The 27997-nt window shown below is 41.4% G+C and overlaps 1 protein-coding gene across 1 annotated transcript in view; it reads left to right on the plus strand.

Moving 5' to 3' along the window:
- The window catches only part of KDM4C (lysine demethylase 4C), a 320670-nt gene that overhangs the window by 55025 nt on the left and 237648 nt on the right, over window positions 1-27997 (plus strand). Inside the window, 3 exon segments of the mRNA XM_040419760.1 lie at window positions 4909-4935; window positions 4937-5014; window positions 5016-5048. Coding sequence (XP_040275694.1) covers window positions 4909-4935; window positions 4937-5014; window positions 5016-5048 — 138 coding nt within the window.

Here is a 27997-nt window from a genome sequence, read left to right on the forward strand (position 1 = left end):
CTTGAAAGCACACATTTTGTTGCACAGTGTGGGTGGTGCACAGACCTCAGATGACTATACCACTTTGACTCTCCATGAAACACCGTTATTCACTGCAGGGGTCTTTGTCTCACAACATCACAGCAGCATTCCTGCTCAATAGGAAAGTAGTGAGTGTTTGGTTTTAAAAGAATCCATCCTACCTGGATAGGCGTCCTTGACATTCTTCATTGTGCTTAGATTGTTAGCATGGTAATTGGCTCAGTGTGTTTTTAATCAGTATGGAATGGTGTCATTTTAACCCATTGTTTGTGAAAGTATCCCCGTACTGCTTTTTACATAAAAGTGCTTTCTTACAATTTAAAAACGAAAGTTTTTCATGCTTGTATATGAAAAGGCTGTCCCCTCAAATATGAGAAATTCTGGGAGCCGTGGCAGGCGTTTGTGCGATCGAATAATATTATGGGGTAAAGGTGCAGCTGATACCGGAATGGGGGGGGGGGGGTTGGGGGGGGTTTGGGACCAGAAGGACGGATCCGGCATTCTGGTATTTTGAATGCCGGATCCGGCACTAATACATTCCTATGGGGAAAAATGCCGGATCCAGCATTCAGGCAAGTCTTCAGTTTTTTTCGCCGGAGATAAAACCGTAGCATGCTGCGGTTTTCTCTTTTGCCTGATCAGTCAAAATGACTGAACGGAAGACATCCTGATGCATCTGAATGGATTTCTCTCCATTCAGAATGCATGGGATAGCCTGATCAGTTCTTTTCCGGTATAGAGCCCCTGTGATGGAACTCTATGCCGGAAAAGAAAAACGCTAGTGTGAAAGTACCCTAATAAAAATGATCTGATTCAAAAAACCAAACAAAAACTAAAGTTTGTCAAACATCAAGGTACGAATAAGATTTCTGTAGCACATTTTAAGGTAGCATGATGTAGTTATGCCATTATCTAAATGCATGGCAGCTGATGCTGCCACCCTGCCTCTTGTTTTAAAATATCGCTCCTGCGCCCAGCTGTGCACCCCTGTAGTTTTCCAGCTCAGTAGTTAATACTGAGCATCGGTACCAGGGAGGAGGAGACGCCAGGGTTTCTCAATGGGCGCTACTTCTCAATGGGCGTGCTTTCCTCAATGGGCGGCTTCTCAATGGGTGGCAGCATCAGCGGGGAGTACCCTGCAAGTAAATGTATTTATCTAGAATAATAAAAACCCATGAAAGGTCCTCTTTAAGAGCTCTGTTTTTTTGTCAGAGACCTCGATTGTTTGGGAGGCTCCTACACCCTGATGACCAGGACTTCACACATTAGTCCCACCTCACATGATTCCTGGTCAAGAACTGATTACTGGGTGGCGGATTCCTTGCTGGTTCCCAGGGTGTGGGAGGTGACCACTCACCAGTGTGCCTGACTTGTTCTGAAAGATTTGCGAAGGGCTCTGCTGTTCTCTGGAGTTTCCCTTGTTTTTTTTTAATGAAGGATGAATCTTTTGTTACTTTAAGGGGTTGGTGGCTAGGACTATAGTGTCACCAATAAAGGGCATGTATCTATGGTAATCCTCTGCTGTTCTGAAAGGTGACAAAGGCGGTTTTGCAGGGCTGCATTACAGCATATGTGGCATCACTTAAACGAGCAACCAAAGCCCAATATGTGGCAGCGAATAAGGCGGTGCAGTTTTCTTACTGAAACTTCCTTTGAAATCCAGTACTGCAAACGAAAGTGTCATGGAACCCAGGCCAAACAAGCTTTTGATTTTGCGTGTATAGGCAGGAGATTTTATTATAAGTCCCAATGGAGTGGAACTACATAGGTTTGATAATAAAATCAGGCCTCTTGTTAGCCAATCTGGCTACAGGACACTGTCCCCTCTATTTTTACTAACAGCTTCTGAAGGCAAATGACGCTCTTGTGCCGGACCCCAAAGAGATAAACGCTACTCGCCAATTTGAGTGCGGGAGGGAAGAGTGGGCAGAGGGGACAGACTTCCTGGAAGGGCTCGACCTACCCCACTTTAGATGAGGAACAAATTGATCTCCCTCAATGAACCCATCAGAGCAGAGGAGATACAGAGGACTATTGCCCTATTCCTGCCTGATGTATATCCCTGGGTCCTGATGAATATGCTGGTGATTTTTATAAAGCTTTACATCTGCAGATATCACCAGTTTTGACATTTTTGTTTAATGCAATCTGCTCCGTGAGAGGGACAAGGCAAGTTGGTCCCCTGTCTCCTCTCTTATGTAACCTTGCAGTGGAGCCTCTGTCCTGTTCTTTTGACAAATTGGAGGATTTTTTTTCGGCATCATGGTGGGTGGGTCTAGATTGAAGGTGGCCCTTTTTGTGGTTGATGTTTTGCTTTTTATGGACAATCCTGGGCGAGATCTGCAGATGGTTTTGCTTCATATTAAGTACTTTGGTGATTTATCGTGTTTACCAGATCATTGTAGCCAAATGTGAGCTTCTCCAACTGGGGTAGCGAGATACTAGGTGCTTGCTAGTTAGTACATTGTTTAGGATTCCAGTGGCCTAATATTTTATTCCCTGTTTAGGGATAAGAATAGGCCACACTTCTGATTCTTTGTATAGGTTTAACTATACACCCTTGTTACTTAAGGTGGCTTAGAAGCTGCGGAAGTGGCATAAATTGCCTTTGTCGCTCTAAGGGAGAAATACATTGTGTTGAAATAATGAGTTTCTCCAGACTACTGTATCTACCTCCAAACCTTGCCCCTCCTGATTAAGCATGTGGATGTCTGTAGATTATATACCACCATAAGCCATTTTATATGGAATGGTAGGCACCCATCTCCCAGACATTCGGAGGTATAATTTGTCTTGTTTATTAAGGCACATTATTGACTGGATCAGTAAATCTAGCTATCACTCTGATTATGACTTGGAGGAGAGTTTATTTTCCTCTTGGGACCTGTGTACCTTACTTCATACTAGAATGAGAGCTCTGCCCCTTAAATTTAGACCTTCCATACTTTTTCACCACATGTGGGCTACCTGGAGAGCTCTACGGCGAGTGTTTTGGTGTGTCGTAGCTGGTCTTTAAGTACCTCCCATTGGGGGTGTCATCCTGAATTTGACCAGGAAAGGACTAAGAAACTCTTTAGAGAGTGGACTGATAAAAAAAGATTCTTACTGCCCAGCATATGTTGCATACTTTGGAACCCAGATGGCTAAGTTTCCAGAGTTTCCAGGAGGTAATAGAGCTGTTTTCAGAATGTTCAGTATTCTCAGTATTCTCAAGTGCAGAAGTTTCTGAATGACTGCCTTGCTGATCTTTCTAAGGAGGTGGTTCAGAATAAACCTGGGACAAAATAATCATGCGGGGATCAGGACCTCAGTCTGTGTCCTTTTTGTATTACCAGGTTAGAGAAGTGTTGGAGAGAGATGGTCACTTACTCAGTGCTTTAAAACCATGGGTTAAGCTCTTGGGAAATCAGCATGCGGGGAACAAGATTGAAGGGGTGGATGGCGGTAGGAGGTAGGTTCTCAACCAGACATGGTGTGACACACAATTCAGGATCATGCACAGTGCTATTTATGATTTTAATTACCACCTGCTCCAAGTAGACCAGAGAGGTTAACCAGTTCGAAATTTCTACATCCCACACATATTTTTCCACGGACCTCCCCAGAATTTATGGACATAAATTGGGTAAATGATCAAAGATATCTGGGGTATGAACATTCCGTTGCACCCTATGACTTTTTTGTTTCATTTCTGAGAGGTGGTAGGGAAAGATGGAAAAACGTTTGCAAGTTCTTTTCCACTTCATTTGCTTGGTAACCAATCGTTGCTTGTTGCAGCGATGGTTGCAGTCTACTTTACCATCTACAGATGTGGTCCTGAACCAGTTGAATTGTTTAATGATCTTGCAGAGGGAGACGGAGCTGCACAAGGAGAAACGAGCTCCCAGATTCTTTAGTAAATGCCATCAATTAATTGTTACATTTCTGACCGACGCACAAATAGCGGAGCTGCTAAAACAGTTTACTTTAATAGAGTAATATTTGATGTTTTTCCCGCTTGTAGTCATTAGGTTATGTATTTTTCCTCCAAGAAAAATGCCTTTTGCTGTCTTCTCGCCGTGTGACTTTTAGTGCTGAACATATCTCTGTATGTTTATCAGGACCCTTTTTTTTAGTTGATGTTTGATTTTTGTTTTGTGTTGTACACTTTATTGTACACTGTATTGTTGTTTTTTTAATGAAGAAATGAATAAAGATTATAAAAAAAAATCCAGTGAAGAGTTATGACCTTTTTAATTATATAATTTGTCTCCACCTGGTGTTCAATGTGTATAGTGATGTGCATGTCCATGTACAGAACTGATTGCATGGGTCACCCATGCTCATTTACTTTCCTCACAGCCAGGTATTTTCACAGTCTTCTGTTTTCATTGCAGGACAGCTAATATAAATAGCTTTCTTCCCTGTGCTCATTTATAGAGGAGATGAATAAAAATGGTTCTATTCCTGCAGAAAGCTATTTTTATTAGCTTCTCTTCAAATCAAGAGAGCATCATTATGCAGAGACCTGGTTGTGGGGAGAGGTATATAGCTATAATGGTAGGACAACCCCTTCATGATTTTATAAAGTTTTTATGCTCGCATCATACCTTCCATAGAATTTTTTTCAGGATTCAATTATGTTTATCTTGGCAACAAAGGGGTGACTTGAAGTCTGGTCTAGGCAGTCAAAGGGAGAGTGTTTGCTCATCAAAAACAGATTATTTTTGTCTGGATCTGTTTTACTCTCATGCAGTGTTAGCACCGTGATGTTTCTTATTTCCAAGCAGGGTCTGATTTCCTGCATTCTCTCTTTTCCTGCTTTGATGTCTCTGTTAGACGTTACTCTTTTTTTCATTTTTTTTTCCCCTTTCACAACTCATGTAGCTTTTTGATTTTCTCCTGCAGGTTACACAAGAAGCTGGTGAATTTATGACTCACTTTCCCATACGGGTATCATGCCGGGTTCAATCATGGCTTCAACTGTGCCGAATCAACAAATTTTGCTACAGTTCAGATGGATTGATTACGGAAAACTAGCCAAACTGGTGAGTGGATGATTTGCCTCAGAAAAAGTTTGTTGTCCCTGCTGTGCTGCAAGAAACCCTGCATTGTAAAATTACAAGTTTACAACCTCCGTGTATCAAGCCGTTAGTGTTTTTTTCAGCTTTTACTGATTGCGGGTTGCTGGACTAATAATATATTATTTTTGAAACTAGTCTTGCTCCTTGTCATACCTGTGAAGATTGACGGCCATTGCAAGGCGATCTTAGGACATTGGGTACTTTTACTATGCTGAAAATGAGTCCTGCTCTGCTCTGATTTTGATTAATTTTCATGTTGCTCTCTTGGTTTTGTTACAGCTTGCTACATATTAAACTTAGACTGTTAAGTGTACTTTCTTGGCCTAGATATACAGGTTTTCAAATAAAACACTAGAAAATCCCTAATATATGGACCAAATGCATGAGCAGGTACTCCTATCAACCCCATGAAAATTGGTAATTGTGTGTTCACTTGGAAGTATTAATGAACATCATCAAACCATAATATTTTTTGAAGCATTGCCTCTGTATGAACAAAACGAGAACGGTTTTAAACGTTCAATTGACTTTTACTCTTCTTTTACAAATTCCTTTATGTTCTGTGAATGTGAAAAGTCACGTTCTCAAATATTCAAGAAAATTTACTGGGTTGGGAATATACCATTTGGCTCTGTGCATTGCTTTCGATCGAGGCATGTGTAGATTTTCTGACCTGCTTAGACACGTCTCTCTATAGGCATACATTGCCTATACGGGCCCATTGTAAAAAAAAATATATACATATATCGCACAGTAAGTGTGTGTGTGTCTGTGTGTGAGAGATTTGTTAATTTGGCACACACAAAAAAGTTATTTTCCTAACAAATTCATTCAAGACCCAGGTTCAACCCCAGGTGAGTCCAATTCTTTATAAACTGGTGTCCAGCAGACAGTTGACTATAAAAGGGCATTACTTAACAAAGAGAACCCCTTCCCGTTTCATGTTGTCAGCAATGGCACCACATGAAATAGAAATGTCACAAGACCTGAGAGAGTAATTTCTTTACACCAGAAAGGCGAAGACTACAAGAAGATCAGTAAACTTTACTTATCCGTCATAATGCCGTAGCAAAAGTGATACAAAGATTTAAAGAAGACGGAACTGCAACCATCTCAAAAATATGTCCAGGCCGTCCACGGAAGTTAACACCTAAACACGAGCATCTCCAGATGAGAAGAGTTGAAAGAAATGGCCATGCAAGTACATGACAGCGAGCTAAAGAAGTAGAAAGCCAAACTTTCACGAGTGTTTCACAATATGGTGTACACTGCAGAGGAATGGCATGCATGGGGGTTCTTCCATAAAGGAAGCTTCTCCTAAAGACCATGCACAAAAAAAGCTTGCCTACAATTTGCCAGGGTCCATGGTGAAAAAGATGAAGACTTCTGGGACTTTATACTTTGGAGTGGTGAGACGAAGATAAATTGTTTTTGGAAGTAATAGCTTCAAAACTATATGGCTTCGCAAAGGTTTACAAAGAAAAATGCATGTTGCCTACAGTGAAACATTGTGGTAGTGTCCTTATGTGGAGCTACATGAGTGCTGCTGATCTCGAGGAGGTGCATTTCATTACTGATATCGGGAATTCACAGATGTACTGCCTCTATATTGCAAGAGAAGATGCAATATAGATCAGCAAACTTTTTGACACTTAAATCCAATTTGCATAATAATTTGGAATATATTATGTGTGTGTGTGTGTGTGTATATAATATATATTATATATATATATATATACACATACACACACAGTACAGACCAAAAGTTTGGACACACCTTCTCATTCAAAGAGTTTTCTTTATTTTCATGACTATGAAGGCATCAAAACTATGAATTAACACATGTGGAATTATATACATAACAAAGAAGTGTGAAACAAACTGAAATTATGTCATATTCTAGTTCTTCTTTGCTTTGATTACTGCTTTGCACACTCTTGGCATTCTCTTGATGAGCTTCAAGAGGTAGTCCCCTGAAATGGTCTTCCAACAGTCTTGAAGGAGTTCCCAGAGATGCTTAGCACTTGTTGGCCCTTTTGCCTTCACTCTGCGGTCCAGCTCACCCCAAACCATCGTGATTTGGGTTCAGGTCCGGTGACTCTGGAGGCCAGGTCATCTGGCGCAGCACCCCCATCACTCTTCTTCATGGTCAAATAGCCCTTGCTTCAAAGTTTTCCAATTTTTCGGCTGACTGACTGACTGACCTTCATTTCTTAAAGTAATGATGGCCACTCGTTTTTCTTTACTTAGCTGCTTTTTTCTTGCCATAATACAAATTCTAACAGTCTATTCAGTAGGACTATCAGCTGTGTATCCACCTGACTTCTCATCAACGCCACTGATGGTCCCAACCCCATTTATAAGGCAAGAAATCCCACTTATTAAAACCTGACAGGGCACACCTGTGAAGTGAAAAACATTTCAGGGGACTACCTCCTTGAAGCTAATCAAGAGATGCCAAGAGTGTGCAAAGCAGTAATCAAAGCAAAAGGTGGGCTACTTTGAAGAACCTAGAATATGACATATTTTCAGTTGTTTCACACTTGTTTGTTATGTATATAATTCCACATGTGTTAATTCATAGTTTTGATGCCTTCAGTGTGAATCTACAATTTTCATAGTCATGAAAATAAAGAAAACTCTTTGAATGAGAAGGTGTGTCCAAACTTTTGGTCTGTACTGTATATATTTATTAATATTAGTCCTGATCAAAAGTTTAAGACCACTTGAAAAAATGGCAAAAAAAAACCAAAATCATATTTAGCATGGCTGGATCTTAACAAGGTTCCAAGTAGAGCTTCAACATGCAACAAGAAGAAATGAGAGTGAGACAAAACATTTTTTGAGCATTCAATTTAATGAAAATAACGAATAAACTGAAACAGGCTGTTTTTCAGCTGATCAAAAGTTTAGGACCACATGTCTTTAAAAGGCCAAATCTATGCAAAGATGTGGATTCATTGTCATTTTCTGTCAGATAGTCCACACGTTGTGATGGCAAAGGCAAAAAAACTCTCCTTTTTTTAACGTGGTCGGGTTGTTGAAACTGCATAAGCAGGGTCTCTCACAGCGCGCCATCGCTGCTGAGGTAGGACGCAGTAAGACAGTCATTTGGAATTTCTTAAATTCTTAAATGATCCTGAGGGTTATGGAACAAAAAAGTCAAGTGGAAGACCCCAAAAATTTCATCAGCACTGAGCCGGAGGATCCAATTGGCTGTCCGTCAAGACACTGGACGATCGACCCAAATAAGGCCCTTACTGGTGCTGACTGCAGCCCCATAACCATCAGACGGCATCTGAGACTGAAGGGCTTCAAAAACAAAAAAATGTCTTCAAAGGACCTCGTCTCCTTGAACGCCCACAGAACTGGACTTTGGACTTTGCAAGAGAGCACCAAACATGGGGACATTCAAAAAGTGGAAGAAAGTTTTATTCTCTGATGAGAAAAAAATGTAACCTTGATTGTCCTGATGGTTTCCAACGTTACTGGCATGACAAGCAGATCCCACCTGAGATGTTTGCTACGCGCCACAGTGGAGGGGGCGCCATAATGGTCTGGTGTGCTTTTTCCTTCAGTGGAACAATGGAGCTTCAGGAAGTGCAGGGGCGTCAAACGGCCGCTGACTATGTCCAGATGTTGCAGAGAGCATTCCTCATGACTGAGGGCCCTCGTCTGTGTGGTAACGACTGGGTTTTTCAACAGGACTACACTACAGTACACAATGCCCGCAGGACAAGGGACTTCTTCCCGGAGAATAACATCACTTTTTTGGCCCATCCTGCGTGTTTCCCTGATCTAAATCCAATGAGAACCTTTGGGGATGGATGGCAAGGGAAGTTTACAAAAATGGATAACAGTTCCAGACAGTAGATGGCCTTCGTGTGGCCCTCTTCACCACTTGGAGAAATGTTCCCACTCACCTCATGGAAACGCTTGCATCAAGCATGCCGAAACCAATTTTTGAAGTGATAAGCAATAACGGTGGAGCTACTTATTACGGAGTTCATGTTGGAAGTTGGATTTCTGTTTTGGGGGGGGGGGTTAGTATTTTTTTGTTAGGTGTTGTCCTAAACTTTTCATTAAATTGAATGCTCAAAAAATGTTTTGTCTCACTCCCATTTCTTCTTGTTGCATGTTGAAGCTCTACTTGGAACCTTGTTAAGATCCAGCCATGCTAAATATGATTTTTTGCCATTTTTCAAGTGGTCTTAAACTTTTGATCAGGACTGTGTGTGTGTGTGTGTGTGTGTGTGTGTATATATGTATGTATGTGTGTGTGTGTATATGTGTATGTGTGTATGTATATGTATATGTATGTATATGTATATATATATATATATATATATATATATATATATATATATACTCACCTAAAGAATTATTAGGAACACCATACTAATACGGTGTTGGACCCCCTTTTGCCTTCAGAACTGCCTTACTTCTACGTGGCATTGATTCAACAAGGTGCTGATAGCATTCTTTAGAAATGTTGGCCCATATTGATAGGATAGCATCTTGCAGTTGATGGAGATTTGAGGGATGCACATCCAGGGCACGAAGCTCCCGTTCCACCACATCCCAAAGATGCTCTATTGGGTTGAGATCTGGTGACTGTGGGGGCCATTTTAGTACAGTGAAGTCATTGTCATGTTCAAGAAACCAATTTGAAATGATTCGACCTTTGTGACATGGTGCATTATCCTGCTGGAAGTAGCCATCAGAGGATGGATACATGTTCTCATTCTGTTTGCGGCAAAATTCGGACTCTACCATTTGAATGTCTCAACAGAAATCGAGACTCATCAGACCAGGCAACATTTTTCCAGTCTTCAACAGTCCAATTTTGGTGAGCTCGTGCAAATCGTAGCCTCTTTTTCCTATTTGTAGTGGAGATGAGTGGTACCCGGTGGGGTCTTCTGCTGTTGTAGCCCATCCGCCTCAAGGTTGTGTGTGTTGTGGCTTCACAAATGCTTTGCTGCATACCTCGGTTGTAACGAGTGGTTGGTTATTTCAGTCAACGTTGCTCTTCTATCAGCTTGAATCAGTCGGCCCATTCTCCTCTGACCTCTGACATCCAAAAGGCATTTTTACCCACAGGACTGCCGCATACTGGATGTTTTTCCCTTTTCACACCATTCTTTGTAAACCCTAGAAATGGTTGTGCGTGAAAATCCCAGTAACTGAGCAGATTGTGAAATACTCAGACCGGCCCATCTGGCACCAACAACCATGCCACACGCTCCAAATTGCTTAAATCCCTTTCTTTCCCATTCTGACATTCAGTTTGGAGTTCAGGGATTGTCTTGACCAGGACCACCCCCCCCTAAATGCATTGAAACAACTGCCATGTGATTGGTTGACTAGATAATTGCATTAATGAGAAATAGAACAGGTGTTCCTAATAATTCTTTAGGTGTATGTATGTATATATGTGTGTATGTATGTGTATGTATGTATGTGTGTGTGTGTGTGTATATATATATATATATATATATATATATATATATATATATATATATATATATATACAAATTTATTTATTTTTATCTGTACACTTCCTGTTCTAAAAGGGTCCAAACCTGGATTTAACTAAGCAAATAGGTGAGAGCATCCCATTGGATAATTACTGCATGGGTGATTATATTTCAGCTGGCAGCCACCCTAGCTTCTCATATCCTGTGGTTGTGGAAAAGATGTTAATCTCTTTCAGAAGGGTTAATTTTTGGCATTCATCAAGCAAAGGAAAATATCTAAGCAGATTGCTGAAACTACTAAAATCGGATTAAGAACTGTCCAACGCATTATTAAAAAGTGGAAGGACTGTGTGGAAACATCATGTTCGAGGAAAGAATGTGATCGGAAAAAAATCTTGAATAATTGTGATTAGGGATGAGCGAATCGACTTCGGATGAAACATCTGAAGTCGATTTGCATAAAACTTTGTTTCAATACAGTATGGAGCGAGCGTTCCGTACAGTATTAGAATGTATTGTCTCCGATGAGCCGACGTTATTACTTAGCAAAGTCTCGCGAGACTTAGCGTAATCAGTTTATAAATAGATTTCTACTGTAAAAAAAAAACATTTCCCGAACTCTGGTTCGATTCCAATTGGTACCTTGGAATCGAGTTCGTGAAATAGTTTTTTTTACTGTAGAAATAGGCAAAGTAATACTTCGGCTCATAGGAGCCAATACAGTCTAATACTGTACGGTACGTTCGCTCTGTACAGTATTGAAACAAAGTTTTATGCAAATCGACTTCAGATGTTTCATCCGAAGTCGATTCGCTCATCCCTAATTGTGATCGGCTTTTGGCTTTTTTACTTTTGGTGAAATCAAATCATAGAAAAAAAAAATGAAAGTAAGAGCATCTCCACATGCACGATGCGAAAGGAGCTCAAGGGATTGGGACTAAACAGCTGTGTAGCCTTAAAGGAATGGACCCATTAGGGTTCTTTGAGAACCTACATTCTCTATTCTCATGTGACTATCTATGTTTGGGATCCAAGTCACTTTTCATAAAATTATTATTATTTTTTTTTTAAAGTGACTTGGATCCCAAACATAGATATGACTGTCCATCAACCTTTCATTAGTCTCATGTTTTGGTTTAAAAAACAAAACATGTTCATATATTTACACAAGAGCAGTTTATGGGCAGGTAGCTTTTTTGTTCCTAACGTTATTTTTTATAGTCAGACTGTTTGCCCTTCTCCTGTGACTTTGGAAATGACTCAAGTGGATTAATTGTAGACATAAACATAATACCACTCAATGATGCATTCAAAATTCTAGTGCTGAGAGCGTATATGAAAAGTGATGGCAAAATCTCCCAGTCTTGAGTTTAAGCTGTCAATATGACCTTAAGGTGAAATCATTGACTACTAATGCTGTATTTAGCTGGCTAAGGTGAGTGCTGTAATCAAGCTTGCTTTCTTACTTTGTAATCTGTGCCTTCATATGTAAAGCATGGAGTTATTTCCAGCATGCTTAATGATCATGATGTTGTATCACATGGGAAATACTACTCTTCCTTAGCTTCTAGCTTTGAAATACTTTGCAGAAATCTCTAAAGTATATCTTGTTTATGAAGTTGATTGTTTTGTCCTTCATATTTCTCTATAAGGCATGTATTAGTAGAACGTTGAAATTGTATTATAAGGTCATTTGTATATTTTTTTCTTCATTCTTTCATTCGCTCTATAAATTTTTGAGCCTTCGTAACTTTAAAGCGGTCATTCGAGACTTTATATTGATGACTCATCCTTAGGATAGTTCATCAATATCAGATCAGTGTGGGGGTCCAAATCCCAGGACCTACACCGATCAGCTGTTAGAGACTGTCACTCTGTGAGCGCTGCGGCCTCTTCCTAGGCCACGTGACGTCAACGCTGAAGTCAAAGGGGCTGAGCTACAATACCGAGCACAGCTGCTATATTATGCATGGGGCTTTGCTTGGAAAGCTGCCGGGAGCTGGCAACACTCACCAGAGTTCCGTTGAGCTCAGCGGCTCCTGAAACAGCTAATTGGCAGAGATGCGGGGACTCGGACCCCGCCAATGTGATGATAATGATATATTCTGAGGATAGGTCATAATTATCAATTGCTGGATAACCCCTTTAAACCCTTCTACCCCCAGCAATTTAATATTTTTGCATTTTCATTTTTCACTCCCTGCATTTCCAGAGCCATAAAATTTATATTTTTCCGATCACATAAATAACTGAGGACTTGTTTTTTGCAGGACAAGTTCTACTTTCTAATGGTACCATTTATTATTTCATACAATGTAATGGGAACCTGGAAACAAAATGGAATGATATGAAAATGGCAAAAAATACACAATTCTGCCATGGTTTTATGGGTTTTGTTTCTACGATGTCCTTATGCGGTAAAACTGACCCTTGACTGACCCTTGACCTTCATTCTACAGTTCAGTACGATTACGGCGATACAACATTCATATAGTTTTTCTTATTTTTTTCCAAAGTTTTTCATTTTTTTTCTTTTAATCATTATAATATGACACTTATAACTTTTTGTTTTTTTGTTTTTTTTTTGCAGACTGATATGTAGTGTTTATTTATACCATTTTGAGGTGTGTGAATATTTGGTTACCTTTTTATAAAAAAAAAATTTGGGTAGGTGCAGTGACAAAAAAATGGTGGATCGGCCATTTTGAAGTTTTTTTTTTCATATGGTTTAAATATTTTATATTTTAATAGTATGGTTGTTTTTTAATGCAGTGATGATTATGTTTTTATTCTTAGGAAATGGGGGTGATTTTTTTAGATTTTCAATTTTAATAGTTACATTTTTAAAAACAATTTTTTTACTTTATCTACTTTCTTTTAGGCCCCTAATGTCTTAACATCATGCAATCGTTACATTGCCACTTCTATATATGAATGGAAAGAAATCCATTGACAAATTGAAGTTTCAGGCAATGAACGGCTTCCCCGATTGCTGCAAGAGGAGAGCGTTTTCAGTCCCAGAAGTGTATCTCTTCCAGGTTTTACACTTTCTAATGCTGTAGTCACATTTGACCACAGGATCTGAGGGGTTAAATGGCAGCAGTTGGCATAATCGCTGATTGCAGACATTAGTCCCGGGTTTCTGCGGTATGAAACAGCAGAAACCCAGCGGCAATGGCGCCCACTGTGCTCGCGAGTGGGCTCCATCTTTAAAACACTCAAAATAGTACAGCACAGTTGTTATGTAGAGAAAGTTAATACCATGCACTTGCTAATGTATTGTTACATAGTTAATACGGTTGAAAAAAAGACGTAAGTCCATCAAGTTCAACCAAGGGATAGGTGGGGACACGAATCCTAGAAAGAAATGAGACTCAGATTTCTACACGTTTTCATAAACATTAATGTAATTTACTTTTAAGAATTCATCTAAGGCTACTTTCACACTTGCGTTTGGGGGTTCCGCTTGTGAGATCCGTTTGAGGGCTCTCACAACAAGCTACCCCAAACGGATCCGTTCATCCCCAATGCATTCTGAATAGATAAGGATCCGTTCAGAATGCATCAGTTTGGCTCCGTTCCGCCTCCATTCCGCACTGGAGGCGGACACCAAAACGCAGCTTGCAGCGTTTTGGTGTCCGCCTGGCCGTGCGGAGCCAAACGGATCCGTCCTGACTTACAATGCAAGTCAATGGGGACAGATCCGTTTGACGTTGACACAATATGGTGCAATTGCAAACTGATCCGTCCCCTATTGACTTTCAATGTAAAGTCAGGAGTCCCTATTAATATACCATCGGATCGGAGTTTTCTCCAATCCGATGGTATATTTTAACTTGAAGCGTCCTCATCACCATGGGAACGCCTCTATGTTAGAATATACCATCGGATTTGAGTTAGATCGTGAAAACTCAAATCCTACAGTATATTCTAACACAGGCGTTCCCATAGTGATGGGGACGCTTCAAGTTAGAATATACTAAGAACTGTGTACATAACTGCCCCTTGCTGCCTGGCAGCACCCGATCTCTTACAGGGGGCTGAGATCCTCACAATTAACCCCTCAGGTGCCGCACCTGAGGGGTTAATTGTGCGGATCTCAGCCCCCTGATCGGGTGCTGCCTCAACCGCAAAGGGGAGAAGATTCCTCAACTCGCTGCAGGACATTTAGTAACTCTGCCTTTTCCTGATCTTCAGTGACTACCCCCCTTTACCATTATTTAGTGGACCTACCTGCTCAGACCTTGTTTTTTTTTAATCATTTATATATTTTAATAATTTTTGTTTTGCTCTCTTTTTTGCTACCTGCTGTTTATTTTGTATTTTTGCTAATTTTATCTCCTTTTTACAGATTTTATTAAGCCCTTTGTAAACTTTAAACACTACAGCTGACCCCTCAGATTAGTATTTTTAAATGCCCTATTTTTGTCTTTTATTGCCCTTTTTGCAGTAGCTGTAAGCCATGGGGGGTTTAATGTTAACCTAAAGGAATACATTTTTTAGTGCAATTACTGAATGTGGATTTGAAGCGCTCCCATTTATCCTCAGTATTATTATGTGACAGTATCTGCTCCCAGTCTATGCCCTGAAATGCTGCCCTCCACCCAGGGAAATTAGCTTTTTTGAAATTCAGTGTCTTTGCTCTGCCTGACAGTTTGCTTGTTATAGTTTAGGGGGAATATGATTATATTGTAGTAACTATTTCCTAGTGTTTCTCAAACAGTAACATTACCAATAAGCTCTGCATCATTAGAAATTACCAGATCCAACAGAGCATCGCCCCTAGTGGGAGCTTCTACAAACTGCCCATAAAGTGGTCCTGCAGCAAGTTGAGGAATCTTCTCCCCTTTGCGGTTGAGGCAGAACCATGACCCCAGTCAATGTCTGGGAAGTTAAAATCTCCCATTATGACCACTGTACCAGCCTGTGCAGCCCGCTTTATTTGGTTATACAGTTGCGTTTCTATCTCCTATTGTGATTGTTCATATTGCTTCCTTTGCTCGATTGTTTCGTTTTTCCATCACATTATATTCTGCTTATTTCTAAGGGTTACGGACATGTCACTTGTCAAGATTTTTTTTTCAAATCAGCTACTGTAAAAAATAACTTTACCGTGTGTAAAAGTTTTTTTTTTTTACATTGTAGTCAATGAAAAGCTGTTGATGGTGTTGAATGGGATGGGAAAACATGGCTTTAATGCCGCTCAATCAGTTGTTGATTTTACCCGTGTGGACATAGCCTCACAGTGCCTATAAACTGACCTACTGTGGGTGATGTCCCTAAGATACGAAGGCAGCTCAGCTCTAGAAATGAATTTGCCTCCCTGCCTGTTTCACGACTTGGATGTGCATAGAGAGCCCAATTCATAGTGAAACTGAGGATGGGAAAATGACTGTAGATGCTAGAAACCTGTTAGACCACTTTTGATTTTCTATATCGGTAGCACCACACTAGGAGTCCAGTTTGAGATTTATCCAGTCACATTGAAATACAGCTAAACAAGATGGACAGATCTAGTGATGATATCACATGCTTCTGTCACTATTTTGTGTTCTGGTTAGGTAGGTTTTCCTGATATTTTGTAACCTATGACCGTAACATGTATTCCTATGGGTTGAGCCACAGCTATGCCTCGTTTGAGCTGGAGATGTCCATGGGAAATACCAAGTCTACCTCTTCTCAGCACCTTATGATTTTCTTTTCCAGCTGGTTCAGTAACTTTTGCTTAGCGCTTCGGATGTTTATCCATTGTGGCTTCTTTTGTTCAGTCTATTTTCTCATGCATATTTTGCAGCAGTAGTTGCTCCGAAGCATGTGTGTCAGATCTAAGTGCTGGCCTGCAGGTTGTCTTTGTTCTACTTTTCTCTTTGGCGGGATGAAATGCAGTTGTTGTGATGTTGGTCTGATGTATTTGTTTGCTGCTGCATTCATTAACTTCAGATCAAAAGCCTGACAGGCTGTTAAATGAGACTGTTACCTTCCATTTTCAGCTGAACTAAAACCTTCCTAAAAATGTATTGCTTTGTCTGGGCGCTCCAGCCTCTAGCGACATATTTTTGTCCCGCACACATTTACAGTGCTGACTACCCCTCTGTCATAAAAAAAATAAAATAATGACTAATGGGCACAGAGCATTGTAATCGAAGGCTACTTTCACACTAGCGTTTTGGCTTTCCGTTTCTGAGATCCGTCATAGGCTCTCACAAGCTGTCCAAAACGGATCAGTTTTGCCCTAATGCATTCTGAATGGAAAAGGATCAGCTCAGAATGCATCAGTTTGCCTCCGTTCAGTCACCATTCCGCTCTGGAGGCGGACACCAAAACGCTGCTTGCAGCGTTTTGCTGTCCGCCTCATGAAGCGGAGCCAAACGTCCTGGCACACAATGTAAGTCAATGGGGACGGATCAGTTTTTTTTCTGGCACAATAGAAAACTGATCCATCCCCCATTGACTTTCAATGGAGTTCAAGACGGATCAGTCATGGCTATAGAAGACATAATACAACCGGATGTGTTCATGACGGATGCATGTGGTTGTATTATTATAACAGAAGCGTTTTTGCAGATCCATGACGCATCCGCAAAAAACGCTAGTGTGAAAGTAGCCTAAGTGATACTCTTTCCAATTTTGCCATATTGTGGGTGAATTTATGTTGCAGTGTTGTCTAACACCTGTACACCATAGAAACATCCTAGCCAGGCACTTCTCTTTTTCTTTTTTTTAAAAAGAAAAATGGCGCGCATGTCATAAATGGCCAATTTTTTTTGTGTAAAATGAGATTTGTGCAAAAGTATTTTCTACGTCGGAATTCTTGCCATAATATACTAACCCTTTTGATTTTCATTTTTTTTTTTGCATTTTTGTTTTTTACTCCCCTACTTTCCAGAGCCATAACTTTATTTTTCCGTTCACCTAGCCATATAAGGGTTTGTTTGTTGCAGGACAAGTTTGTACCATTTAATATTGCGTATAATGTAGTGGGGAGCTAAATAAATAATTCCAAATGGGGTGGAATTAGTAAAAAAAAATTCTGCCACAGTTTTATGGCGGGTTTTCTTACTGTGTTCCCTTGCGGTAAAATTTACATGTTACCTTCATTCACGAGGTCAGTACGATAACAACAGTAATACACTTCTATAGTTTTTATAGCGTTTTTATACTGAAAAAAATAAATAAAAAATTTTAAATAAGTTTTTTTTTTTCTTTTCATCGTCGTGTTCAGACCCCTATAATTTAAAAGTGCCGACTTCCGCTATACATGTACGGCTGAGGTCATGAAGAGGTTAAAATATTTATCACACAATGGCAAGTAAAATACGATGCATAATTATACATGGAACAACGTATATCTGAGACCTATATGTTAAGAGGTTATTACATACAGCCAGGGCCGCTGATAGAAATCATGGGGCCCCGTACAGCATACATGACGGGGCCCCCTTCAGCTCCACCCCCTGATCCCTCCTTCAGCCACACCCCTGGCCCCGCCCTTGGCCCCTCCCCAGACGCCGCCTTCTGTAAGCCCTGTAAGGCTTCATTCAGACGTCCGGATGCGTTTTGCGGATCCGATCCATCTATCAGTGGATCCGTAAAAATCATGCGGACGTCTGAATGGAGCTTTACAGGGGGTTGATCAATGACAGGGGGGTAATCAATGACAGGGGGGTGATCAGGGAGTCTATATGGGGTGATCACCACAGTCATTGATCACGCCCCTGTAAGGCTTCATTCAGACGTCCGGATGCGTTTTGCGGATCCGATCCATCTATCAGTGGATCCGTAAAAATCATGCGGACGTCTGAATGGAGCTTTACAGGGGGTTGATCAATGACAGGGGGGTAATCAATGACAGGGGGGTGATCAGGGAGTCTATATGGGGTGATCACCACAGTCATTGATCACGCCCCTGTAAGGCTTCATTCAGACGTCCGGATGCGTTTTGCGGATCCGATCCATCTATCAGTGGATCCGTAAAAATCATGCGGACGTCTGAATGGAGCTTTACAGGGGGGGTGATCAATGACAGGGGGGTAATCAATGACAGGGGGGTGATCAGGGAGTCTATATGGGGTGATCAGGGGTGATCAGGGGCTAATAAGGGGTTAATAAGTGACGGGGGGGGGGGGGGGGTGTAGTGTAGTGTAGTGGTGCTTGGTGCTACTTTACAGAGCTACCTGTGTCCTCTGGTGGTCGATCTAAACAAAGGGGACCACCAGAGGACCAGGTAGCAGGTATATTTAGACGCTGTTATCAAAACAGCGTCTAATATACCTGTTAGGGGTTAAAAAAAACACATCTCCAGCCTGCCAGCGAACGATCGCCGCTGGCAGGCTGGAGATCAACTCTCTTACCTTCCATTCCTGTGAGCGCGCGCGCCTGTGTGCGCGCGTTCACAGGAAATCCCGGCTCACGCGAGATGACGCGTATATGCGTCGCTGAGCGCAGGGCTGCCACCTCCGGAACGCGAATCTGCGTACAGCGGTCCGGAGGTGGTTTGGTTATGTCGAGGCTGCCCGGGCCCCCCTGCCAGCCGGGCCCGGTACAACTGGGCCAGCTGTACTGGCCTATCAGCGGCCCTGCATACAGCCCTAAAACTGTGCAGCACTTCAAAGGGCAGCTGTCAGCAAACTTGTACCTATGAAACTGACTGACCTGTTCCATTTACGGTGGCAGCTGAGGACATCTGTGTTGGTGCCATGTTCATATGTGCCCACATTGCTGAGAACAATGAAGTTAAGGAGCAACGGGGGTGTTGCTTTTACTCCTAGAGGTTCTGCTCTCTCTGCAACTGCTGCACCCTCTACACTTTGATAGACTAGGCCAGGCAGTGTAAACCTGGCACCTGGCCTGGCCCTGTCAATCAAAGTACAGTGGACGTGGCAGTTGCACAGAGAGCAGAGCCTCTAGGTGTATAGGTAATACCACCATTGCTCCTAGAGGCTCATTTACATATATTAAAACATAATTTTTGACAGCAATATGAACATGGGACCAACACAGATGCCTTCAGCTGCCAAGTACACATGTAACAGATCAGCCAGTTTCACAGGTACAAATCTGCTGACAGATGCCCTTTGACAGGGGTCTGTCAACAGTTTTGACGTTTTCAAACTGCTGACAGCACTAGGTACAGGCGGATGGAGCAGGACAACTATATTTTTTGCAGAGCTTTCAGGAGTAGTGAGAATATGAAATTTGCTTTATCCATTGTAGCTTTAGGGGGAAATTTATCAAATGGGTGTAAAGGAAAACTGGCTTAGTTGCCCATAGCAACCAATCAGATTCCACCTTTCATTTTTGACAGCTCTTTTGGAAAATGAAAGGTGGAATCTGATTGGTTGCTATGGGCAACCAAGTCAGTTCTACTTTACACCAGTTTGATAAATCTCTCCCTTGATGTTCCTTAAAACGATTATTTAAAGCAGGCAAACTTTAACTAAAGGGTATCCTAAAAACATCCTCTGCTTTGCCCTGACTAGATATGATCCTGTTCTTGGATCCTGTTCTATGCCTTCTGTTCAGATCCACTTAAAAAAATGGAAGTATTGTGTTATAAATGCATAGTTTGAAGTACCATAAAGACATGGTCTCATGATGCTCCAGTGTGAGTGTTAGGATAATAATTGGTTCCGGGATGACCATTGTAAGTTGAAACAATTGTAACTTGAGTCCATAACTCAGTAATTGGTTCCAAAGCCCAAATACAGGTGAAACTCGAAAAATTATAATATTGTGCAAAAGTTCATTTATTTCAGTAATGAAACTTAAAATTAGAATTTTGTGAAAAGGTTCAATATTCTAGGCTCAAAGTGTCACACTCTAGTCAGCTAATTAATCCATACCCCCTGAGCAAAGGGTACCTCAAAATTGTGACTTTGGGGTTTCATAAGCTGTAAGCCATAATCATCCAAATTATAACAAATAAAGGCTTGAAATATCTCACTTTGCATGTAATGAGTCTATCTCATATGTTAGTTTCACCTTTTAAGTTGCATTACTGAAATAAATGAACTTTGCACGATATAAAAAAAAATTGAGTTTCACCTGTTAGTCATCCCAAAATTATAAACAGCTAAGTTTAAAGAAAAATAAGCAGATAACCAAGACATGTAAAGAAAGTCCTTCCATCTAACACCCAGAAATAGATGCCAGAAGCTGTAGGTCACTTTCTTTGGTGAGGACAGGAGCTTCTTCAGCGTCTTGCATAGTACATACATGTACCAGAAAAATAAAATAAAGCCGCAGCTCATCCTGGCACAGACAGGGGGCAGTGCAGAACATGTAGTACCACAGAGGAGCTACTAGACAACCAGTACAGAGAAATGGCCATGCTGATTGGCTAGATCTGAGACTGAGGTGTTGTATGTTGAGTCTGGTATCAACTTAGGAGGAGTCAGAAAAGGCCATTGTGAGCCATTAGGGATCACTGTATGTGTAGCAATAGATACTAGATGTACAGTATCCTATTGAAGCATTGTTATAGTGCAGTAAGGCCCATGACATTGACATCCCAGGTGCAGGCAGAGCTTTCCGTTTTCTTCCATACATCTTGTCAGGAAGGCAGTACAGCTCATTCTGTACATTATGTTGCGTTCCACTAATATTACCTCTGCAACCTTTATATGTGATGGAAGCAATTGCCTCTATTAAAGTGTGAATGTAAGAAGCCGAATCTTGCAATCCTGCATGTTGCGGTGTTTGAAGGAGCAGCTGTTCTAGTTAGTAGATACACACACATCAGAAGAGCCGGGGCAGATAAATGACTTTGTATATTTCCTCTGATCAGTCACATTTGTTAGTTGGCACATTCCAACAAAGGCAGGAGTTGAGACAGCGGAGGAGAGGGAAGCGTGTTTTCTAGATTCAGTGGTTCCTTCTGGCTTGATTGATGAGAGAAGCAATGTAAACGGCAGCTGCTTATCTCTACCAATACATATTGTAGCATCCTGGCTCCTGCAAGCCTAGATACCACATAGCACCATATGTCAAAGAGAAAAGGGGCCGCCGACTTGGTAAACCATAGAAAACTGCCATCAAAAGTCTTGTACATTTAGATTATGTGGTAGATTAACTTTAGTTTTCTACACATCATGGCCAACTGCAATGAGCAATTAACATTTCCCGAGCATTAGACATATCTGACTGCTATGCTGCACTAGGGAGATACTGGGGAATAGCCACTATTCCCTTGCTTCAGGGAAATGTCTGCAAAATATCAAGGAAAAAGCTTCCTGGACATTTAACTTTAGCAGTAATTCAAAAAGTGCCAGAAATTGTATTCATTTTAGAAAAATATGCAAAAAGTAAATGTTTATAACCAGCTTCCTGTTGATTCTTCCACCGGGACAAGAGAAATTGCAGGAGCAACATATCCAACTTGTATGTGGAACTGGTTTCCTTGTGAAATCACTGCTTCCAAAAACAATGGGAGAGAGTTATCAAACTGGTGTAAAGTAGAACTGGCTTAGTTGTCCATAGCAACCAATCAGATTCCACCTTTCGTTTTCCAGAGGAGCTGTGAAAAATGAAAGGCGGAATCTGATTGGTTGCTCTGGGCAGCTAAGCCAATTCTACTTTACACCAGTTGGATGAACTACCCCAATATTTGGTCGAGCTCACACATTATCAGCAGACCTATGTGTACACTATTTGTTTAACGGGAACCTGCAGTACAATCTGCAGGCAGGATGTTATAGAGCAGGAGGAGCTGATCAGACTGATTATATAGTTTTATGAAAAGAGCTTCAGTAACGTGTAATTTATACATTTATAGCTCCGATTTTCTGAATTTAAAGGGTCGCTGTGCTTTCAGAATGTTTTGATGGGGGTGGGGTCCTGAGCACTGAGACCACCACAGATCTCTAGAACAAGGAGAGGGAAGCATTCGCTTTGCGTGCTCTCTCTCCTCGCAGCAATACAGAAAGCGAGTCGGACTCGATAGAAAGTGTATAGGCCCGTGTCGTGCAGCGAGGGGAGAGCGTGCACAAAGCCAACGCTTCTCCCCCCTTGTTCTAGAGACCAGTGGGGGGTCTCAGCGCTTGCACCGATCAAAACTTTTGATATGTCCCTATAACATAACATTTTTCTGAAAACACAGTGACCATTTAAAGACCCTATGTCAGCATGAACAACTCTATTAAACCTGGCATACTGCCTGGTAGTTTGGATCATAAATTGATATGTCTTCTAACTTTAGGATTAACTCCTGCAGTGATTTTATTTTATTTTATATTTATGCAAATTAGGCAGTTTGAGCACTGAATAGCTCTTGGGGCACTGCTACTGCTATGCCCCTCGGTGCTCATTGCACTCCCCCTGCCCTTTGGTTGATGGGGCTAATAGCCTTGTCTAGTGGTGCCAGTGCTGTGACTCCCAATCATTGGCAGTCCAACGTTAATATGTTGTATCCAGTCATTGGTATCAGTGTGTATAACAAAATCATGCATTCCACTAGAAATGCATGATTTTACTAATGCTTTGTTATATTCCTGTGCCTGCCTGTAATGATAAGCAGATAACTACAGTGGTGATCTGTACATCTCAGACATTGGGGGAATATCACTGGGATATGCTCCCAATGTCTGATAAGTGTGGGTCCCACCTCTGCCCAGTGCACCCTCTGGGACATTGTGGACACCATTCTAAGTATAGGTGTGGGTCCCAGAGGTGGGACCCGCACCTATTAGACACTGGGGGCATATCCTAGCAGTATGCCCCCAATGTAGGACATGGAAATAGTCCTTTAATGACTGGTGCAAAAACTGCAGAATTGTATGGCTTTTTTTATATTGATATTAAATATGGAAAATGAAAAATAACAGCCAAAAATTCGTTAAAAACGTGTTTAACTTAAAAATGTGATTTTAAACAGTAGGTCATTGTCACATGTCCTACCTTCTCTAAAGGCGTTGTCTAAGTGACCCCCTCAATCTTTCCCTGATGGTGGGGATAGACTTTCCCGAAGGGAACACCAGGTCGCTACCTCTTCAGGAGGATTGGCACACGAGGCAGCTGGTCCAGGCAGACAAGGAGGTACCTGAGAAAGGTACCAGAGGTACAGTCATTGTCAGCAGACTGAGTCGTTACCAGGAGCAACAATGCAGGACCGAAGGATGAGGAAGAGGTTAAGTCAAACAGTCTACAGGTCAGGGCGGTCGGCACAGGTACAGGTCAGGCAATCCGGATCGGCAACAGGAGAGTCAAGGCAAGCAGGCAGGGATCAAACAGGTAGCAGAGTCCAGGAATAAAAGTATGAGTCTGGAACACAAGCAGCTATTGGGAACCTTAGCTGGACACAAGGACCTTGACACTGAGGCATCTGTGAAGGGGCTGAGCCACTTATATATGTGCAGGAGGGCTAGGATTAGTCAGCGAGGTCACATGATCCAACCCATAAAGCACAGGAAGTGACGTGCGCAGGCCCTTAAGGAAATGCTGCAGGAAACAAGCAGCAAGCATGCTGTGGCCGGGGCTGAAAGGAAACTCTGGAAGATCACAGCTGAACACAGCGCCCAGGACCGCAGCGTTAAGCAGGGGAACAGCAGCCGCTGTTAGTCATTTTCTGATACCAGTGACTGATACCTTTATATGTATACAAACCTACAAAGAGAAGGCTATCAGTCAGTGATGACACTTCCTCTGTGAACAATGAAGTCGTAAAGAGTAGAGATTTAAGTTGAATACGCTACGTTTTAATGAGTAATTTCCACAAAACTGCATATCAATCTTCAGCTTCTCTGGCTCTATAACACACTGCCTGCAGATTGCACTACATTTTGTGTTGATTTTATATACAGCCATTTGTTTTCTGACATTTTTACAGTGCAGAACTTCTCTGCATATCCCTCTACCTGCCTGTGACGTAGAGGGAACACTGTAAAATAAAATATTGAATTAATTGATTAGTTTAGATTTCAATCTCAAGGGATTGTCCCACCATAAGAACTTCTCGCCTGTGCACAGAATAGTTGATAATTGTCTGATTGTTGGGGGCATACATCCCCAACTGTTCAGAAGAACCAGGTCCCAGAGTTCATGAGTTAAATAAAGCATCGGACGTGCAAGCATTTTGCTTCTGTATGGGTCTATAGGAGATAGCCAAATACAGTACCCGACCATCTGTGGCAATCCTTTAGAGAGTGGCAGCAGTTGGTTGCTTTACTTTGGGGCCTCCAGGACCCCATTCTCTTACTGAGTGTAAACCTAACAGACCCCTTTATAGTCTATGGCAGGGATTGCAAAACTACAACTCCCAGCATGCCCAGACTGCCTATAGCTATCGGCCTACAGCAGGGCATGGTGGGAGTTGTAGTTTTCCAATAGCTGGAGAGCCTCAGGTTGGCCATGCCTGGTCTATGGGGTCCATAGTCTCTGCTTCACACAGTTATGTGCCAAATCCGTCCTTTCCGTTCTCCTTTTCCTATAACGGAGCAGGAGAGCGGAAAGGCTGAACACTGATGTGAACTCTGCCTAATCCTTTCACTTTGAGATAACTGACTGCCTCAGGAGCCTTCCATCGTTGCGCTTTCTGCAGCAAGAGACCAGGAATGTTTAACTTTTAATACTCTACGATTTAAGGTAATTTTTTTTATCAAAACGCGTAAGCATCTGTATGGAAGATTTAGTCCATGTTTGCGATTTTGAAATAAAATATTGAAGATTTTCTGCAACCATGTGGCTTGCCAGACTGTCTTCATATGTTTGTTTTAGTTCTGAGAACCCTTTAGGATCAATGCACACAGATAGGGTGAGCTAACCTTTGGTTTGTTCACCAGGAATGTTACCCTGCCATTTATTTTCTCGGGAAGAAACTGCTCAATTCACATCAACATTGATCATTTCTGTTGTTCTACTTCAATATGTAGGTGAAGAACTACTGGAAATGCCCTCTCTGGCAATATAACTGAGGCTAATGGCACTAGATAGATCCCATTGAATATAATGGGGTCTGCCTTGTTTTCGTTAAGGGGTCTGGATTTTACCTAACAAAACAGCCCTGCGTACATTTGTCTGGTTTTTCTGACATAATCTGCTATGGAGGGCTGAAACGTAGTCTCTGATACAGGTGTGAACACACCAATAGTTATATAGTTTGTTCAGTATGAAGGTCACTTGCACTGTGTTTGACAGTGATTGACAGCTATCTCTGTATGCACAACTATAAATCATTCTATTGAGCTTAGGCTCTATAACCTGTAGTCTAAAGAATGAACTGCATTTTCAACGTGATGGGTTTAAGGCGACACGCACACAGGTAAGAGTTTCATGCAGATTTTCTACACATATTTGCATGTGAATTTGGTTGCGATTCCACCATGAATCCACTACAAAGCTGCATATGTGACATGGGGAATTTTGTGTGGCTATTGATTTCACTGCAAAGGATAAAATCTTTAATTTACCGTATTTTTCTCCCTATAAGATGCTTGTGCCCATAAGATGCACATAGGTTTTAGAGGAGGGAAATAAGAACAAAAATATTTTTAATTAGACCTCAGGTCAGACCACCAATGAGACCCCCAATGTTAATTAGATCTTTGGACAGATCCCCAGTGTTAATAGGACCCCTAATCAGACCTTAGATCAGGCCCCCAATGTGAAAAAGACCCCCATTCAGACCTCAAATATTCCTGCCATGCAGTGCTGTGACCTGACGTTGCACAGTGTGCGGCCGAGGAAGACCATGGAGCGGTGTGTACAGAGCCTGCACAGAGAGCGAACGTTTTATCTGTTTACATGTTCCTGTTTCTTCTCTTTTCACTCTGTAAAGTAATGTGCGTGATTTTATTTTTATTTTTTCTGGCACCATTGTCCACAGTTAAAACCTAATGGAAACAAATGTGGCTATCTATGATTGGCTTATAATGCACACATCCATTCTTTCTGAATGATAAATAAGGTCTTTTGAGTTTAGAAAGCTTTAATTTAGGGCAAAACAAATGTAATTAGAACCTCCTAATTACAGCTTGGCTATATTAAAATGATGTAATTTTTGTTGATTATGTTTCCCTTCTCGGATGGTTTTATATTTAATTAGGGCTTGAAAATCTTCCTTTCTAGTACCTTCTCGTGCTTTTCAGAAAGGAGCTGTGGGGAAAATTGTGGTAATTGAATTACTGCTTTTATAAACATACCAATATATTGCAAAAAAACACGTATCTTTTACGTTTAAAAAGGGATTGTCCAGGATTTTGCTATTAATGGCCATTCCTCAAGATTGGCGATCGTTTAGAGTATTCCTTTTACCTTAATTTTAAGTGAAAGTGGTGTAGGAGAGAGCAAAAATAAACAGTGGGGGATATTAAATAAAACTGGCTTAGTTGCCCACAGCAACCAGTCAAATTCAACCTTTCATTTTTCAGAACTCCTTTGGGAAATGAAAGGTGGAATCTGGTTGCTATGGGCAACTAAGCCAGTTTTCCTTTACACCAGCTGTGATAGATCTCCCCCAGCGAGTACTAACCTTACCGATCCCATGCTGCTGCGGTTTGCCTTTCCGCTCCCGACCCCGCTCTCGAGCTTGACACACCGGAAACTGCTTGGCCTGCATGTTCAGCCAATCATTGGCTGCAGTGGTGACTCGCCTCAGCCAGTGATTGGCTGACTAGGCTGTCCAAGCAGTTTCCGGTGTGTCAAATCCAAGAACAGTGAGTGGAGGGGTGCCGGAACTGGAATGATCAATTTGATGAGAGAACCCCTTTCAAATTCTGGCCACTAGGGTGTTCAGCTGATCACCCTGGGTCCTGCTCACAAAAACTGCTCTCTGTGAAACTAACTGTTTTTTAGTAGGACAATGGCTACACTTGTGCTGTGACTCTTCATTATAGAAAATCTGAGATGTACAAACAGTTGAGCACATGTCTGCAGGACACTGGCTCATGTATTTGTCATGCCTTTCTAGGCTTTCACAACCTCCATAACCTTGCCATCTACAGTGATGGCTACCTATCCTTATTTACTGTGATAACCACAAAGCCTCATATACAGTGGCATCCTCATGCCTTTCATTACAAGACACTTGACTATCCACTATATATACTTTTTTCTTGGTGGCTATTAATTGAACTTTCTTAATGTTGTAAAACTCCTTTAACAGAGATGAGCCAATCACCAAAATTCAACTTGTTTGTATCGACCTGCCAATTCGATTTGGGTCCAAATCGATTCAACCTCAATTTAAAGTGTGCTAATTGGCGCACTCTGAGGTCTCCTCGTACTCCTCAAATTTTTATCTCTTGTCTCTCGCTGAGGAACAACCTCCTATACTGTGGTATCAGAATATAAACATTTTCAAGTAGACTGAGCAGATAAACAGATAGTAGTTTTCTCATTCTCCATTACTATAGTTCTTCTATAAACACATATTTCAGCGTTGCCTAATTTCACTAGCTGTGCTCTGACTCGCATGATTGGGAAAGATTTCAATGAGTATTAAAA

This window comes from Bufo bufo, chromosome 2 (genome assembly GCF_905171765.1).
Source record: "Bufo bufo chromosome 2, aBufBuf1.1, whole genome shotgun sequence".
Lineage (NCBI taxonomy): Eukaryota > Metazoa > Chordata > Amphibia > Anura > Bufonidae > Bufo > Bufo bufo.